Source organism: Myxocyprinus asiaticus, chromosome 27 (assembly GCF_019703515.2).
Source record: "Myxocyprinus asiaticus isolate MX2 ecotype Aquarium Trade chromosome 27, UBuf_Myxa_2, whole genome shotgun sequence".
In the NCBI taxonomy this organism is placed as follows: Eukaryota; Metazoa; Chordata; class Actinopteri; order Cypriniformes; family Catostomidae; genus Myxocyprinus; species Myxocyprinus asiaticus.
In genome coordinates, this window is record NC_059370.1 from 32,622 (window position 1) to 48,709 (window position 16,088).

General features: G+C 39.6%; 1 protein-coding gene across 6 annotated transcripts in view; it reads right to left on the bottom strand.

Annotated features, from left to right (window-relative positions):
- The window catches only part of arhgef9b (Cdc42 guanine nucleotide exchange factor (GEF) 9b), a 105,986-nt gene that overhangs the window by 30,395 nt on the left and 59,503 nt on the right, over nucleotides 1–16,088 (bottom strand). For 2 of the 6 annotated variants that reach the window (XM_051658403.1, XM_051658406.1), the window contains exons 5-11: nucleotides 10,153–10,332; nucleotides 9,836–9,925; nucleotides 8,407–8,607; nucleotides 7,995–8,174; nucleotides 7,558–7,790; nucleotides 6,789–6,918; nucleotides 4,018–4,149 (exon numbers count right to left, since the gene is read on the bottom strand). In XM_051658403.1, coding sequence (XP_051514363.1) covers nucleotides 4,018–4,149; nucleotides 6,789–6,918; nucleotides 7,558–7,790; nucleotides 7,995–8,174; nucleotides 8,407–8,607; nucleotides 9,836–9,925; nucleotides 10,153–10,332 — 1,146 coding nt within the window. Of the gene's footprint in view, nucleotides 1–4,017; nucleotides 4,150–6,788; nucleotides 6,919–7,557; nucleotides 7,791–7,994; nucleotides 8,175–8,406; nucleotides 8,608–9,835; nucleotides 9,926–10,152; nucleotides 10,333–14,168; nucleotides 14,255–15,302; nucleotides 15,579–16,088 lie in introns of those variants that run through there. The other 4 variants (XM_051658408.1, XM_051658409.1, XM_051658404.1 and 1 more) reach the window with 4 other exon arrangements.

Sequence of the window (16,088 nt, forward strand, 5' to 3'; positions counted from 1 at the left end):
AGTCCCTACCAGATGGGTTCAAAAGTCTCCAAATATCTATAAGACCAAGATTTTTACACATCCTGTGAAGCTTCAGTGTTGCTCTAGGGGGTTTACACACTTTTGCTTCACTATGATCAAGGACCAAAAGATTAAAGTCTCCTCCCAATATTATATCATGAGTGGTGCCAGCAGCTTGCAGCATCCCTTCAAGATCTATAAAAAAGCCTTGATCATCAGCATTATTAGTCAAAATATTAGCCAAAATCAACCTTTGCCCTTGAATTTCAGCTAAAACAATAATTACTCTTCCTAATTTATCTTTAATCTGTTTGAGACATTTGAATTGTAGATATTTATTTACCAATATAATGACTCCCTTGCTCTTACTTGAGCCAACACTAAAAAAAACATGTCCACCCCATATCTTCCCAAATTTTTCCGCTTCCTGCGGAGAAAGGTGTGTTTCTTGAAGAAACACTATATCATATTTCTTTCATTTAAGAAAAGTAATAACCTTCCTTCTTTTTATGGGGTGCCCCAACCCATTTACATTCCATGTGGAGAGAGACAATCCACTCATATTAACATTTGACATTTTTTTTTCTCCCAATTTGGAATGCCCAATTCCCACTACTTAGTAGGTCCTCGTGGTGGCGCGGTTACTCACCTCAGTCCAGGTGGCAGAGGACAAATCTCAGTTGCCTCCGCTTCTGAGACAGTCAATCCGCGCATCTTATCACGTGGCTCACTGTGCATGACACCTCAGAGACTCACAGCACAGGAGGCTCATGCTACTCTCCGCGATCCACGCACAATTTACCACATGCCCCATTGAGAGCGTGAACCCCTAATCGCAACCACGAGGAGGTTACCCCATGTGACTCTACCCTCCCTAGCAACTGGGCCAATTTGGTTGCTTAGGAGACCTGGCTGGAGTCACTCAGCATGCCCTGGATTCGAACTCATGACTCCAGGGGTGGTAGTCAGCGTCAATACTCGCTGAGCTACCCAGGCCCCCAACATTTGACATTTTGACATATAAGAAAAAATAGATTGTGTGTCAAGATTATAAAGATCACATTCCAACATAAGTGCAACATCAAAACCCGAACATCCCCCAGAACAAAACAAACAGAAAAAAGAAAAACGTGCGCATTAACCCCACGCATGACAGCGTCAACTCGCGTCCATCCCTCCAAACTCAAACAGTCCATGCACGCCTACGAGAACCCCCACGACAACCTTGCCAGTGGATTGCTCAAGTCTGTTGCTTCTATACAAATTTTGTGAGACAAAATGACACAGCAAAAGATAATCTATAAAACAAACTCCAGCCAATAGGCAGAATAAACACAAAGAGCCTGTAGATTCATCCATAAAACTGTCCTGAAGGTGTGTTACTCTACAAAATAAACTCCAACCGATAGGCAGAACCAGCTCAAAATGAGCACGCAGATTCCTCAAACAGTCAAGTAAATGTTCAGTGAACCGGCCCACTCGGGTCACTCTATCGACTTTTTGAAGGACATCACTTGCTGTGGACATGCAAATGTTTTACGGCCATCCTTAGCATCTATTCTCAATTTGGCCAAGAATATCAGTGCAAAAGCGACCTTCTGTTGATGTAAAAGTTTTTTGCATTCCTTGAATTGATCACGTTTCTCTCTTGTAGAATTCGCAAAGACTGGGAACAAGAAAATGTTGTTCTTCCAAGAAAGCCTTCCTTTACTCCTTGCCTCGTGCAACACAAGATCTTTATCGGATGATCTCAGAAATTTGGCCAGAATTGATCGGGGCCTGTCTCCCTCTGCAGAACCCTGTGAGCTCGCACAATTTCCAGCTAATGGTCTGCTATGTTGAGCAGATTCGGAAAGAGCCCATCCAGGAACTTCAACATATCCTGTCCCTCTGCTCCCACAGGATCTCCAACGCTACGGACGTTATTCCGCTGGCTACGGTTCTCCATGTCCGCCAACTTCTCCCAGACACACTCCAAATCCACCTTGGTCACTAGCGTATTAGCAGATAATTCCCTCTCCGATGACTCCAGGTAATCAAACTGTTTCTTGACATCCCCCACTCTTGTAACCACATCAGAGAACTTCGCCTCCATGGCAGTGATCAATCGACGTATCACAGAAAGATCCTCCGACTCAGCAACGACCTTCGTCAGCATTGCTGACATATTCAGCATCTCTCGCCGCATTTCCCGCACCTCCCCAACTAAGTCGACTCCCAGGCTTGCGGCCTGCTCGGGGGCATCAGCTTGAATACATAAGTGTCTTTTAATGTCTCCAGAGCCTGAGGATTTTTAATTCTTTGACATATTGTCCTCCTAGAACAGTTATGGAACAGAGTGTATCGAATCTCACTGGTTTATGTCATTAAAAGTATTAAAACTAGCAAAGCTCGCCGTTCACACATCCGATCTTTGCATTGCGTCACGTGACTCGACTTGAAAAACTTAATTTTTCATCAAATCTAGACAGGCCCCATTTCCAGCAGCCATCACTCCAACACCTTATCCTTGAGTAATCATGCTAAATTGCTAATTTGGTACTAGAAAATCAGCCATTATATCAAACACAGTTGAAAGCTATTTGGTTCGTTAAATGAAGCTTAACATTGTATTTGTGATTGTTTTTGAGTTGCAACAGTATACAATAGACTGGCATGTCTTATGATCAATATTATGGCAAAAATGGCAAAAAAGAAACGGCTTTCTCAAGAAACATGTCAGTCAATCATTGTTTTGAGGAATGAAGGCTATACGATGCTTGAAATTGCCAAAAACTGAAGATTTTATACAAAGGTGTACACTACAGTCTTCAAAGACAAAGGACAGCTGGCTCTAACAAGGACAGAAAGAGATGTGGAAGGCCAGATGTACAACTAAACAAGAGGATAAGTACATCAGAGTCTCTAGTTTGAGAAATAGACGCATCACATGTCCTCAGCTGACAGCTTCATTGAATTCTACCTGCTCAACACCAGTTTCATGTTCAACAGTAAAGAGAAGACTCAGGGGTGCAGGCCTTATGGGAAGAATTGCAAAGAAAAAGCCACTTTTGAAACAGAAAAACAAAAAGAAAAGGTTAGAGTGGGCAAAGAAACACAGACATTGGACAACAGATAATTGGAAAAGAGTGTTATGGATCTTAACCCCATTGAGCTTTTGTGGGATCAGCTAGACTGTAAGGTGCGTGAGAAGTGCCCGACAAGACAGCCACATCTATGGCAAGTGCTACAAGAAGCATGGGGTGAAATGTCACCTGAGTATCTGCACAAACGGACAGCTAGAATGCCAAGGATCTGCAAAGCTGTCATTGCTGCACGTGGAGGAGTTTTTGATGAGAACTCTTTGAAGTAGTTCTGAACATTTTATTCAAATTGTAATAGTAATTTTTCACGTTATTAATGTCCTGACTATACATTGTGATCAGCTGAATGTCACTTTGGTGAATAAAAGTACCAATTTCTTTCCATAAGAGCAAAATCTGTATATTACTCCAAACTTTTGGCTGCCAGTGTGTGTACAGTATTATACCTGTAATAAATTTATCTGATATTTTTTTACAGAATTACCTAATAAAGTGGTTTAGCAATAACTTCAATTGCGCTACAGTATTTATATTGATGCTAAGTTTAAAATGTGGTTTATAAAATGTTATTTTTGTTGATGTGTTTTATTAATGCAAATTTTATTAGTCATCCAGTTTGTTTTATTATTATTATTATTATTATAAAGTTTTGCCAATTTTCATAAAACCATAAAAAGCATGCAGTTAAATCAAGGTCGCTCAGTTCTATTTTCATATCAGACAATGAGTAATTTGTAAAGAATGACATTATGAAAAGCTTATGCTTTCTTTAATCTCGATGATTTGTACCCAGCCATGGATCAAATGGCCAGATGAAACAAAATAATATTTAATATTGCTCTAGAAGCATGACTTTCATACTGCATGCTGAAAATGTAAAACAAGACCCATTTTGTGCAGGAAAAGCAATGAAAAATCACTGAATGTGACAGACCTTTTTGCACAAAACCAGCTGATGATCAAATAGGAAGAAGACTCGGTGCTGGCTCCTGCCGTACGGCTGATAGATCCACACCATCTCACCAGTGTAGATCAACTCTGAACTTCTGTCCAGAATATCATCACCCTAGAGAAATAAATAAAACAAACAAATAATAAAACAATAAGATTAGAGTTGAGGGATGACAGAAAGGCTTTTATTATTATAAAAAACAAAAACAAAAGAAATAATCAGATAGTACTGACAGTAATTTGCAGCCATTCCATTGCAAAAAAGTTTAAGGGACAGAGACTGCTGGCAATGTGACTTTTTCTATTTTAACAAATTTGCAAATTTGAACATGCAAAAGCGACCACCCACTTTTTCAACGTTGTGGCTTCTATGTATTTTCCCATCTATATAGTCCATAGACCAATGGCATAGGTTTTACTTTAACCTAGTTAACCTCAGCTAAACTCATCACAAACCTGCAACAGTCATGATTCCAGCTCCCATAGTAGCAATGACTTCTCTGATAGGTGGATCTTACTCAGGACTGTGGGCACTAGGGCTGCTCGATTATGGCAAAAATCATAATCACGATTATTTTGGTCAGTATTGAGATCAACGATTATTAAACACAATTACTCATTGACTTTGGAAACATTTATTGAACTTTTAAAAAAAGAAATTGTCTTTTTAACAGTGGATTTCCTTGAAATTGAAATGTAAACTGTACTGGGTAGGGGAGGAGGCTATTGTCATATGATAATTATTTTATGTTACGTATGGTAGTTAAATAAAGAAAAGCCTCCATCGCCATCATTTACAGCAGTGGTGCTCACACTTCTATGGAATGAGATCTACTTTTTCATAATTGTTACGTTCCGTAATGTGTGCAATTTTTGCTGTGCTGTCTGTGTCTGTGGGTGTGTCTTCTACTCTGAGTGTCTGCAGATGCCGCTGATTACAGATTAGCTGTTTCTGATTGTGTGCCTATAAAAACCCTTTGCTGCCTTTCAGATGCAAGCTGTTGTGACTTCAGGCCTGTCACACTCTTCCACGCTCCCCACCAGCCGCCAGACCAATCCCTCATGTTCTCAAGCTGAGAGTTTGTTGCATTGTTGCTCTTCAGAATTGGAGTGTTTTCTGAGCTATAGCAGTTAGGTTTGTAGGGGTGACCTGCTCTGTTTATTCGATATTGTTCGCTCTGTTTCTGTTAGTGAAGTCAGGTTGGTTTAATTGTATTTTTATTTCCTTCTTTAAGGTTAGTTATTTTCTCCTTTTTCTTTCTAGGTTGTTTTGTTTATTATTTTGGGCTAGAGGTCACCCTGAAGCCCAAATACCTGCTGCATTATTACATCTTTAATACTTTATCTATTTCCAATAAAAACAAATAATGGATCTATGTTCTATGTTCTCCGTTGTTTACATTCACTTTAGACATTACTCTCTGTGTTTACATGAATACCTCACCAAGACGGGCATATTGGTGGAATTTTGAAATGTATTTGACCGTTCAGATGCAAATTAGCGCGAGCATTTTCGGAACACACACGCATGTTCAGCACACACACATACGCCACCTGACAATCAAACAGGGCGCAGCTGTTACTAGATCGCTAGTTTATTATAAAATTACTTGCTCTGGATTACTTTCAGCAGTAGAATAAGAATATGAACTTTCCAATAAATGACACAGGCCTAGGCTATCACAAATATAGTCAGTTATTTTTTTCATTATTGACGTTTTAATCAGTCTGCTTGTCCGGTCTGGCAAGTAAAATTCTCTTTCACTTGCCCCTTCAAAAATCCACTTGTCCCGGACAAGCGGACAAACTTTAATGTCGAACCCTGATTAAATATTGTTTTCAACATTCTACAATAACAATTTTTTTCTTCTGCAGTATAGCTCCTAAAGTAAATGTATGTTGTTTTAAAGGAGTTTTAGATATTATTTTAGAAAACAAGCCAAAAAAGACTAATCAAAAACATATTTTGTACCAGTGTATAAAAGGGCTAAGACTACACTCTCTCACCTTTATGTTCACTTATGTTTGAAGATATAATGCTGGGGTGTTTCATTGTAAAACGGAATGCGGCACAATAATCGTTTTATCTCGATTATCTTGTTTTCATTATTGTTGGAAGCCAAAATCGTAATTAAAATAAAATGTTATTAATCGCTCAGCCCTAGTGGGCACTGTAGTCCTTTACCATTAATATGGCAATTTATTACATTTCAGTTGAAATCACAGTCACTTAGGGCCTAATATACCATCAATGAACAAACTTTGAGCTCATGGTAGGTCTGTCTTGAAATGTTTACAAGTTAGTGCTAAACATCACTTTTGCTATGGAGAATGTGATTTAATTCATGGAACACAACTGTTTAACTGAGCATCTGTGCATTGTCTTAAAGACTGCAATTCTAAAATGATCCCTTTCCAACTTGATAGAGCTTAAGCATTTTGCTAAGAAGAATGGTAAAACGAAATTGTGTCAGAACTCTTCTCTTTTCAAGTCCATAATTGTGCATTACATTATTTTTGGATTTCTATTTTTAATTAGACTTGTTGCACATGTTTACATCCAAATGGAGGAGCACATAATACTTGAAATACACTTCGCCATGAGAGCAGAATTTTAGAGCTTAGAGATCATTATAAATGTATGAGTTCTACTGAGAGTTGTGCTGCTGGGCTGTCTAAATAAATATGGCCCTATTAAATCAATACACCTAACAAAATTTCTCAAAATCCCAAAAGACACCTCTTCAAACGCACCTCCCATTCCAGAACTGAGGCCTGCCACTGGACGATCTTGTCAATGTTCTCCAGTCTTCTTTTGCGTTCATTGATTTGTTGGGTCACATTCCGCATGACAGCCAGTGCTGCTGCCACATAACGATAATCACTGCAGAACAAAACACAAAATGATAAAGAATTACTGATGATACTAAAAGCATAAAAGCAGACGACAACTTCACAGCCAGAATATTAACTAACTTTAACTTACTGTAATTTTTTTTTTGTTGTGTTTTTTGCTTGGGTAATTCTATAAGCAACTGGCTGTCTGAACATAAAGGGGGATTCACACTGACAGTGATTTTAAGTGACAAACAGGCTCTGCTTCACACGTGGACCCGGGTGGGCCTGGCCAGCTCAATCACACGTTCAGCACACCTTGGCGAATTACACCCCTCACCCAAACCATCCAGCTGTTCGGCCCACCCGGAGGGTCCTAGGCACACCTTTAATCTCAGAGCTGGAGCCAGGCCTGGTGACTATCTGTAAGTCAATCATTTTCAATGAGACTAGCCGATTTGAGGTGATATGATCAAAAGGGACTTCTGGAGAAACAACTGTAAGATGCACTACAGTGACAACCAATGATAATGGGAAGACAATCCTGAAATGAGAAGGAACACCTACTAGAAACCAGCAGCATTGTTATTAAATCACTTTTAGCGTGAACACATCTTAAGCTTTGGTTCAGGATGCTGTGCAACCACACATCCAGTGGATTTTGCATGTTTGTGTCTGTGTGTTTTACCTATGTTCCTGCGCTGTGTACTTGAGCAGCTCTGCCAGCTGGAGTGGATACTTGCAAATCTTCTGCACAGGAGTAAGCAGGAAGCCATCAATAGCGATGTCAATCATCTGCTGGAGAAGCCGACAGGCCTCGAAGAAGTGCTGATAGCGGCCATCCTTCATCAGCTTTGAGAGTTCCATGCAGGCATCCAGATGGTTGTTGCAGTACTCCGAATAGATCCAGAAGCCATCTTGCTGTAGGGCAGACAAAGGTCAAAAGCTCATTTCAACTAAACTGTTTTCAAGAATCTGTAAAAGAAGTACCTCATGCAAAATGTCAATACCTTTAAATAGCAATGTAACTTACTACAGATATCATTAAGGAGCTTGTAGTTACTAAAAATCAATCTAATTTGAGTTGGATGATATCAATATCAAAACACAAGGCAATGCACTCACATGTTCCAGGAAGCACGGTCCTATTTCACTGAGATGGGGTTCCTCAATGTTGTACTGTTTCTCCAAGTCTCGCACAAATCCCATTTGAAATCTGTAGATATCCTCAATGTTCCCAAAGATCACTTTTAGTTGGTCGTCATTGAACATGTCAATCCTCTTTCTGCACTGCCTCAAATATCCCTAGATAGAAATCAACCACCTTCAGTTGAACATGCTAATCAATTGTCCATTACAGAACACAAACTGTCACCTACATGAACAATTTACAATCTAACCATTGATTGACAAAAATAAAATAGTCACACTGATATAACTGTCATGATGATTCAAAGTAATTCTGATAACCCGATAATCTCCCCATCGTACCAAGAAAAGGCTCATGATCATTGTTGTGATTTGAGCAATGTAGTACCTCGCATATGTCCTTCAGGTGTTTTATGTAGTGACGTTCAGTGCTCATGATCTCATTGATGACGTTAGTTCTCATCTGATCTCGGTTCTGAAGTGGCTGGCCAATACAAAGACAACCGTTGCCTGGGTCAATGTGTCCATTCTGTACCTCATTGGTAACCTCCACTGTTTCTGTGGCCCCATTTTCCTGGTTAACCCACAGCTAACAGGAAAGAAACAAAGACACATTATAGTTCTGTTCTAAAGTTGCCTTAATGTCTGCTATCTCCATAGGCTGCTACCTTCTGAGGCAGCATGCTAAACATCATATAACCTCAAAAGTGATTTGTTTGAGGCACTCTACATAGGCAGCACCTCACGAGCCACAAAAACAGTGAGAATTCAATGAGAGACTAACAGAACAGCTTCCAATAGAGTTTGGTATTAGCATGTTGCTAAGCTTACTACTATCTACTCCAATAGCACACACAAATATTGGTTTAGCACAGACAAAAAATAAATATATATATAAGTTTTTTATCATCAGCACATCGCAATGCATTCTGAAATTTCATCATCTGTGAAGGACACTTCCAATGCTGTCATAGAATAGGGCCAAAACAAAGTATCTTATAAGATTACTTGTAAGGCAGCATAATTTACAGTAGCTGCCTACTGTTTGGAAAAGCCTTCAGAATGATGCCTTAAAATGCTGTCTAGGTAGGCAGCTAGTATGAAATCACTGGGGGTGAAGTTTGCTGGGGTTAATTCAGCCAGAAGTCCAAAGCAATAAAGGTTTAGTCCACCCATAGCTAGAATGAGATATGGCATGTTGACAACTATTATTTAAAATTCTCTCCAAATTTCAACGACGATGGCTGTTCTTCAGACATTTTGATGGACATTTCATTTTTTTCAAATCAACTTATAGCGCACTTAGTAAGCAATGCTGGGTCACATGAGGGCGTTTGGTCCCAAAAGTAATGCTTCATTACACAGGTCACCCTTACATAATTCACTAAACACTAGGCAACCACCAGCCCCTGTCCAGTCAGTAAAATTTGTTTGGGTGTCTAAAAACATTTCCCTGATACAAGAAATGGCTCAATATACAAATTACATTTCAACCAACAAATTCAGCACAACAATCATCTAAATTTAAGTTGCAAACGTAAAATGGGATGTTGCCTAGCAAATAAAGAGAAGATGGTTTTAAATGTAAAGCAGTGAACTACAACAAAAAACTAACAAATACTGACATTAAATATGAATCATAAGGCTACTATAATATTGAGCGATGCATCCACAGCAGCACATTTAATGGAGAAACATACTGGTTGTTCATGTTTTGAGAAAAAGTTCTAGGATGAATAATACTAGGAGAGTGATTCAGGTTGGATGCGTTAAAATGATTTGTGAGATGGCAGTGTTCACAAAATCGGGGGACGCACCTTTGCTGTTGTGTTATGGAACCTTGGAGTTGCTATAGGGTTGATATAGAAAACTGGTTTTGTGTAAGATTGAAGAGGGTGGGGATCAACCTTCAGAAAGAATGACAGAAATATATTTGTTTGAATACACTCTTGCTGCGGAAAAATAAAAATGCAGTGGTGAGATGGAAGTGGCTCGCGTTATCTTTCCAAAGTCCAGAAAGAAACGTCCAATCAGGATCAGCATTCAGGACTTCAACAAAGAGACCCTCTGCAGCTTCATAATTAAGATCGTAAGATCTGAGACAGTTAGATGAAAGAATTTATGGGAGACTGACCCTCACAAAGCTGGCGGGAAACCAGCCCTCCTCCTCATCGATTTGGCCCCACCACCAGTCTTTGTTGGAGGCATCCAGGACTTTGATGAGGTCTCCGGCCTTGAATGCCAGCTCCCTCTCGGCCATTGTCACATGATCCCATACCGCCTCTGCGCTGACCACCGAACCCCCACTGATCAACTTAAGAAGACAACAATCAATTTGATCACACATCATGTGACATTGCAGCTTCTATAATGCCATGAAATGTATTCAATGTGTCAACAACACAATTTAAATTTCCATAAAAAAACATGTAATATAAACAATATTAGCAATGCCTCTCCATGTGTTCCCTTGTTGGCCTGTTTATGAGCTACACATGCATACAACTGTTTATATTCCTCTGTTGAAATACAGAGGAGAGCAGACCATTTTCATTAAAACATTTATTTTTCTCTACCTCCCAATGTATAAATATATCTCTACAGATCTCCTCATAGAGGTCATTTGTTACAAACAATATGCACTACAGACAACGGCACACTAAAAACCAGTATAGTTCTTGAGACTCTGAGAGGTCATTCTCACAGCCAGGCTATATCTTCTTAGAGCAGGCATACACGGTGTGATTTCATGCAAACTCCTGACCAATTTTTTTCCAGTCAGGAGAGATTGTGTGAAAATCGTTAGAGCTCATATGGTCGCGGCTTGCAAGCAGCATACAGCCTCCCGATAATTTTAAATTTTGTGGTTGAACAAGCCGATTTGGCAATCTACCTTTAGTTGACCAATCAGTAGAAGGTGTTACAACTCACACAATCAATGAAAACTGAGTGTTCATGAAGCTTTTACACATTTGGAGAAAATGGTCATGTTAAATCCCATATTATTCACAACCACATCATTAGGAAGGATTCTACAGAAAGCCATGCTGTTCTCTGCTCTACAAACAAATAATCTGTCATACGGGTTGCGCTTGAAAACAATCTTTATCACTCTGACGTACAGAGTTTTAGAATTCCCATCATGGTCTATTTTTATTCGTCATACTTGCATTCGTTTCAGTTCTAGGGCTTCATTTAGGGGGGTATAGCATTTGTTATAATTGTATATACACAATAGTGGATATGTGATAGATTTTTTTTTCAACTCCCCAAGTGTGTGTCTGATGAAATAAAGGACTTCTAGGTTGGAAGTTCTATCTGTTTATCAACCGCTGTGCTAAAACAAGATTTTTAAACTGCTACATGTGGCTTTAAAGCGCATTCACATGGAAAAGGTCTCACAGACCTTCTTCAGAATGTCTGCTCTATCAACATGCAAGCAATGATACAGATGAGAAGGACGTCGCCTACATATAAAGCTGAATAATACAGGTAGCCAACTCCACTAAAATAACTCAGAATTCTGCACTAAACATCATGTTTGCCCTTAGAATAAATCCAAGTATAACAGGCAGAAACGGTGTGTGAATTTTCCACACTTTATTTTTAATCTTGTACATTTTGTATGCTTTATTATCATGCAGTAACTAGCAGCAACACAATGACGTAATGACTGATGTATGCTGTCATGAAATCACACAGCCTCCCTTTGAAATCTGAGTCAAATGTCAGACAGCATTTGTAATAATTATCCATAATTATTTATAAAAAAAATTTAATCGGCAGATGAGTTTTCAGCTAATGCAGCCCCTGGCCATGCCAGTTTTCTTTTTTTATTTCTAAATCGCAAGCTACAAGGAATTAACGCAATGTCCTCCTCTGGCTTTACGTCTTATGATAAATAGTGCCAAAATTCATGCAATTGCTTCGGAAATCGTAGGTCGTTAAGTCGTGTCGTGTACCACTGCATCTGTACGATTATCAGATAAACTGACTCGTAACGTGCGGAGGCTCACGACCTTCCGAGTGTCAGAACTCGCACCCTGTATGCCCAGCCTTATACAGTGCATCACCTTGAGCATGCATGAGTGCTGTCAGTGAGGATGCATGAGTGAGTGCTGTAAATGTATTTGAGCATGCATGAGTGAGCGCAGGTAGTACATTTGAGCATTTAGTACGTTTCATACACTGGAGCACGGCCAGTGCATTTGAGCATGCTGTAGTGAGTGCTGTCAATGCATTTGAGCATGCATGAGTTAGTGCTTTTAGTGCATTTGAGCATGCATGAGTTAGTGCTTTTAGTGCATTTGAGCATGCATAAATGAGCCCTGTCAGTGCATTTGAGCATGCATGAGTGAGCGCTGTTAGGGCATTTGAGCATGAATTTTTGAGCGCTGTCAGTGCATTTGAGCATGCTGTAGTGAGTGCTGTCAATGCATTTGAGCATGCATGAGTTAGTGCTTTTAGTGCATTTGAGCATGCATGAGTTAGTGCTTTTAGTGCATTTGAGCATGCATAAATGAGCCCTGTCAGTGCATTTGAGCATGCATGAGTGAGCGGTGTTAGGGCATTTGAGCATGAATTTTTGAGCGCTGTCAGTGCATTTGAGCATGCTGTAGTGAGTGCTGTCAGTGCATTTGAGCATGCATAAGTGAGCGCTGTCAGGGCATTTGAGCATGCATTTTTAAGCTCTGTCAGTGTATTTGAGGATGCATGAGTGAGCGCTGTCAGAATATTTAAGCATGCAATAGTGAGTGCTGTCAGTGCATTTAAGCATGCATGAGCTCGTGCTTTTAGTGCATTTGAGCATGCATGAGTTAGTGCTGTCAGTGCATTTGAGCATGCATAAATGAGCCCTGTCAGTGCATTTGAGCATGCATGAGTGAGCGCTGTTAGGGCATTTGAGCATGAATTTTTGAGCGCTGTCAGTGCATTTGAGCATGCTGTAGTGAGTGCTGTCAATGCATTTGAGCATGCATGAGTTAGTGCTTTTAGTGCATTTGAGCATGCATAAATGAGCCCTGTCAGTGCATTTGAGCATGCATGAGTGAGCGGTGTTAGGGCATTTGAGCATGAATTTTTGAGCGCTGTCAGTGCATTTGAGCATGCATAAGTGAGCGCTGTCAGGGCATTTGAGCATGCATTTTTAAGCTCTGTCAGTGTATTTGAGGATGCATGAGTGAGCGCTGTCAGAATATTTAAGCATGCAATAGTGAGTGCTGTCAGTGCATTTAAGCATGCATGAGCTCGTGCTTTTAGTGCTTTTGAGCATGCATGAGTGAGCGCTGTCAGGGTATTTGAGCATGCATTTTAGAGCGCTGTCAGTGCATTTGAGGATGCATGAGTGAGTGCTGTAAGTGCATTTAAGCATACATGAGTAAGTGCTGTCAGTGCATTTGAGCATATATGAGTGTCTCTGAGCTCCCCTGCAGTAAACAGCAGCCACAGGTTCACACTAACAGTCAAACCGCAGGTGCCTAAAGCTTTCTCTGAGGTAACACTGCCAACACCATGCGCTGAATACCTGATGAAGTTTAAGTACATGACTACAAGAGCAGAGCCAACATCATGAAGATTAAAAAACTACAGTCTCCATTTTTAACAGTCCATTTTGGTAACATCTGATTAGAGACTGCAATTGCATCAAGCTTGTGTCAATAAATTAGAGTTTCTGTTCCAGCATTATCAGGCACTTTTCCACATTATCAAGCCTATTCTGTGAATATACAGTAAGTCATTAAAATGTAGAACTCTGTGTACAGATCATGATAAGACACCTCTGATGCTGCCTCTCATTAAAAAATAAATAAATAAAACACCATTCCACTGAATATGTCTAAATAAATTATTGTTACATAATCAATCTCTTTTTCTCTCATCTTTCTGTGTCCAAATATGAAAAATATACCACAAATGACATCCTTCACATATAATTTCACATTATACAAGATATCTTCTCAAACTGTTAAATGTAATCAGTGATAAATTAATATGTAACCATGCAGTTGTAGGAGATCTGTGATATTTTCCTGTTTCACAATATATAATAATGGCAAGTAAAAATACTATCTGACCCTCTGTGAACCTCTAAAAATTGCAGACAAAGGTTTCATCATAAACGTCAAATTTCAATACAACAGATGAACTTACCATGTCTGAAGAAGTTATGCAAATTTGAGACAAGGATATGCATGATTGTTTTCAAGGAGTGTTGAACCTCATCTGCGTTCACATGTCTTTCGTAAGATTAATAAAAAAGAAAGGAATAAATATTTAGAAGGAATAATCTACTAGCCCAAATAACAGCATCCACTTGACATTTACAGCCCTAGTGAAGACTCAGCCTCTGTCAGGCAAAAAGAAAAAAGAAAAAAATATTATGTAATCGACTTCTGTCTTGAGAGTGAGGGTCAATCAAAGATGCTCTGCTCACAGCCAGCATAAAACAAACACATTCACTAAATACTGAACAGACCACCAACACTGTGGAGTCTGCCAAAAGACGCCAAGCATCCTCTACTTCTGCCAAACACAACACACTGGAAACATATGATGTGCCTTTTGTTGCATAAAATTATAATTTGACCATCCAGACTCTTAAATAAACCCATTCCTCTGAAGTACAGCTCAAAGCTCATCACAAGAGAAGTGTGATTTCAAGCCTCCACACGCACTGGCATGTGATCATCGCTTTGAATCAATTAAACACTGACATTCAAACGGCAATGTCCTTATAGACACTGTGAATTAAACTTGCTATAAATACAGACAGACATCTAAACATAGTACATTTAATATAATTTGCAGTTTTGCCCTAATCATAATGTTCTGAATGACTCAGAATTTAGAAATATCCCATCTAGCCTGTTTTGTGGAGCTACCCTGCAAGAATGCAGTTTTAGCATTTTGTATAATATTAAATGTGGTCTTTAGAAATAATATTTGATTCTTGCCCTTGCACAAATATAAAGAGTCTAATTAAATGGTGTTTATTATTATATGCATTCAAAGCATCGGCCATGAATATTGATTCAAGATATTCTGTATAATACATGAGCATTGTAAATGGATGTTAACAGACCTGATTTAAGTATCACTGTTCCTTTATGTTCATAAAAAATATTCACACTACACAAAATACATGATATGATGCATTCGCAATCCATTCTATGAATCTATTTTTGTAGGGAAAACACAATTAACAGCACATATAAGGCTACAGGACTTGGCATTTGAAGAGTTGCAGTTACGCCTAGAATTCGCGAATTGTAAAACGTATTTTACCATGTTCACCGCAGTAAAGAAGAGAATCACAGATACGAGCCTCAGATGTTCCCGGCACAAGAAACGATCACAGATGTTTGTGTCTGTAAGACAGTGTGGCAGTCATACTGAAGGTGCATTAGCTGGAGCCCATGAAGAATATGAGAATCACGTTGACCAGCAAAAGAATGGAGATAACTGTGAACACCGCCACCGTCTGCACGTCCAAGGTCATTCTGCAGAGATCCAGGACGCTGATGTGTGCTTGTCAACCCCGCGATCAGTGCAGTGACCAATGCATCCACCCGCAAACATCTGAATGCAAAACGTAAAAAAAATAAATAAAAAAAAAACCCACGACACTCCGGTTGTGTCTGCAAGCATAGTGAGCTGCCTACTTAGACAGTATGTTTGGGCATCACGGTGCGCAGCAGCACGGAACGCGCATATGATGCCCGCATAGGTGGCAGCTCCCCATTGAGACACACAGCCCCGGAATTTACCTGTGCCTGCCTAATATAAAAAGACAGATACAATTGGCCTCATCTTCACCATCCTCATCTTTACAGGTCTGTCAGAGCGTCTCTTGTCTTCAAACCGGCACAAATCAGCAGCGAAAGAATCGATATTCCCAGTCTGCGCTCAGCCAATCACAATGCGGCTGCATGATTATAAACCCTCACCATGCAAACACTGTCATTAATATTACCAAACATACTAACGTTAGTGTTTAATACATTATTAGTCAGTGTATCATCATTTGGTGTCGCTGTCCTTTTCTGCATATCGCAGCCCCCTTCGGCATAA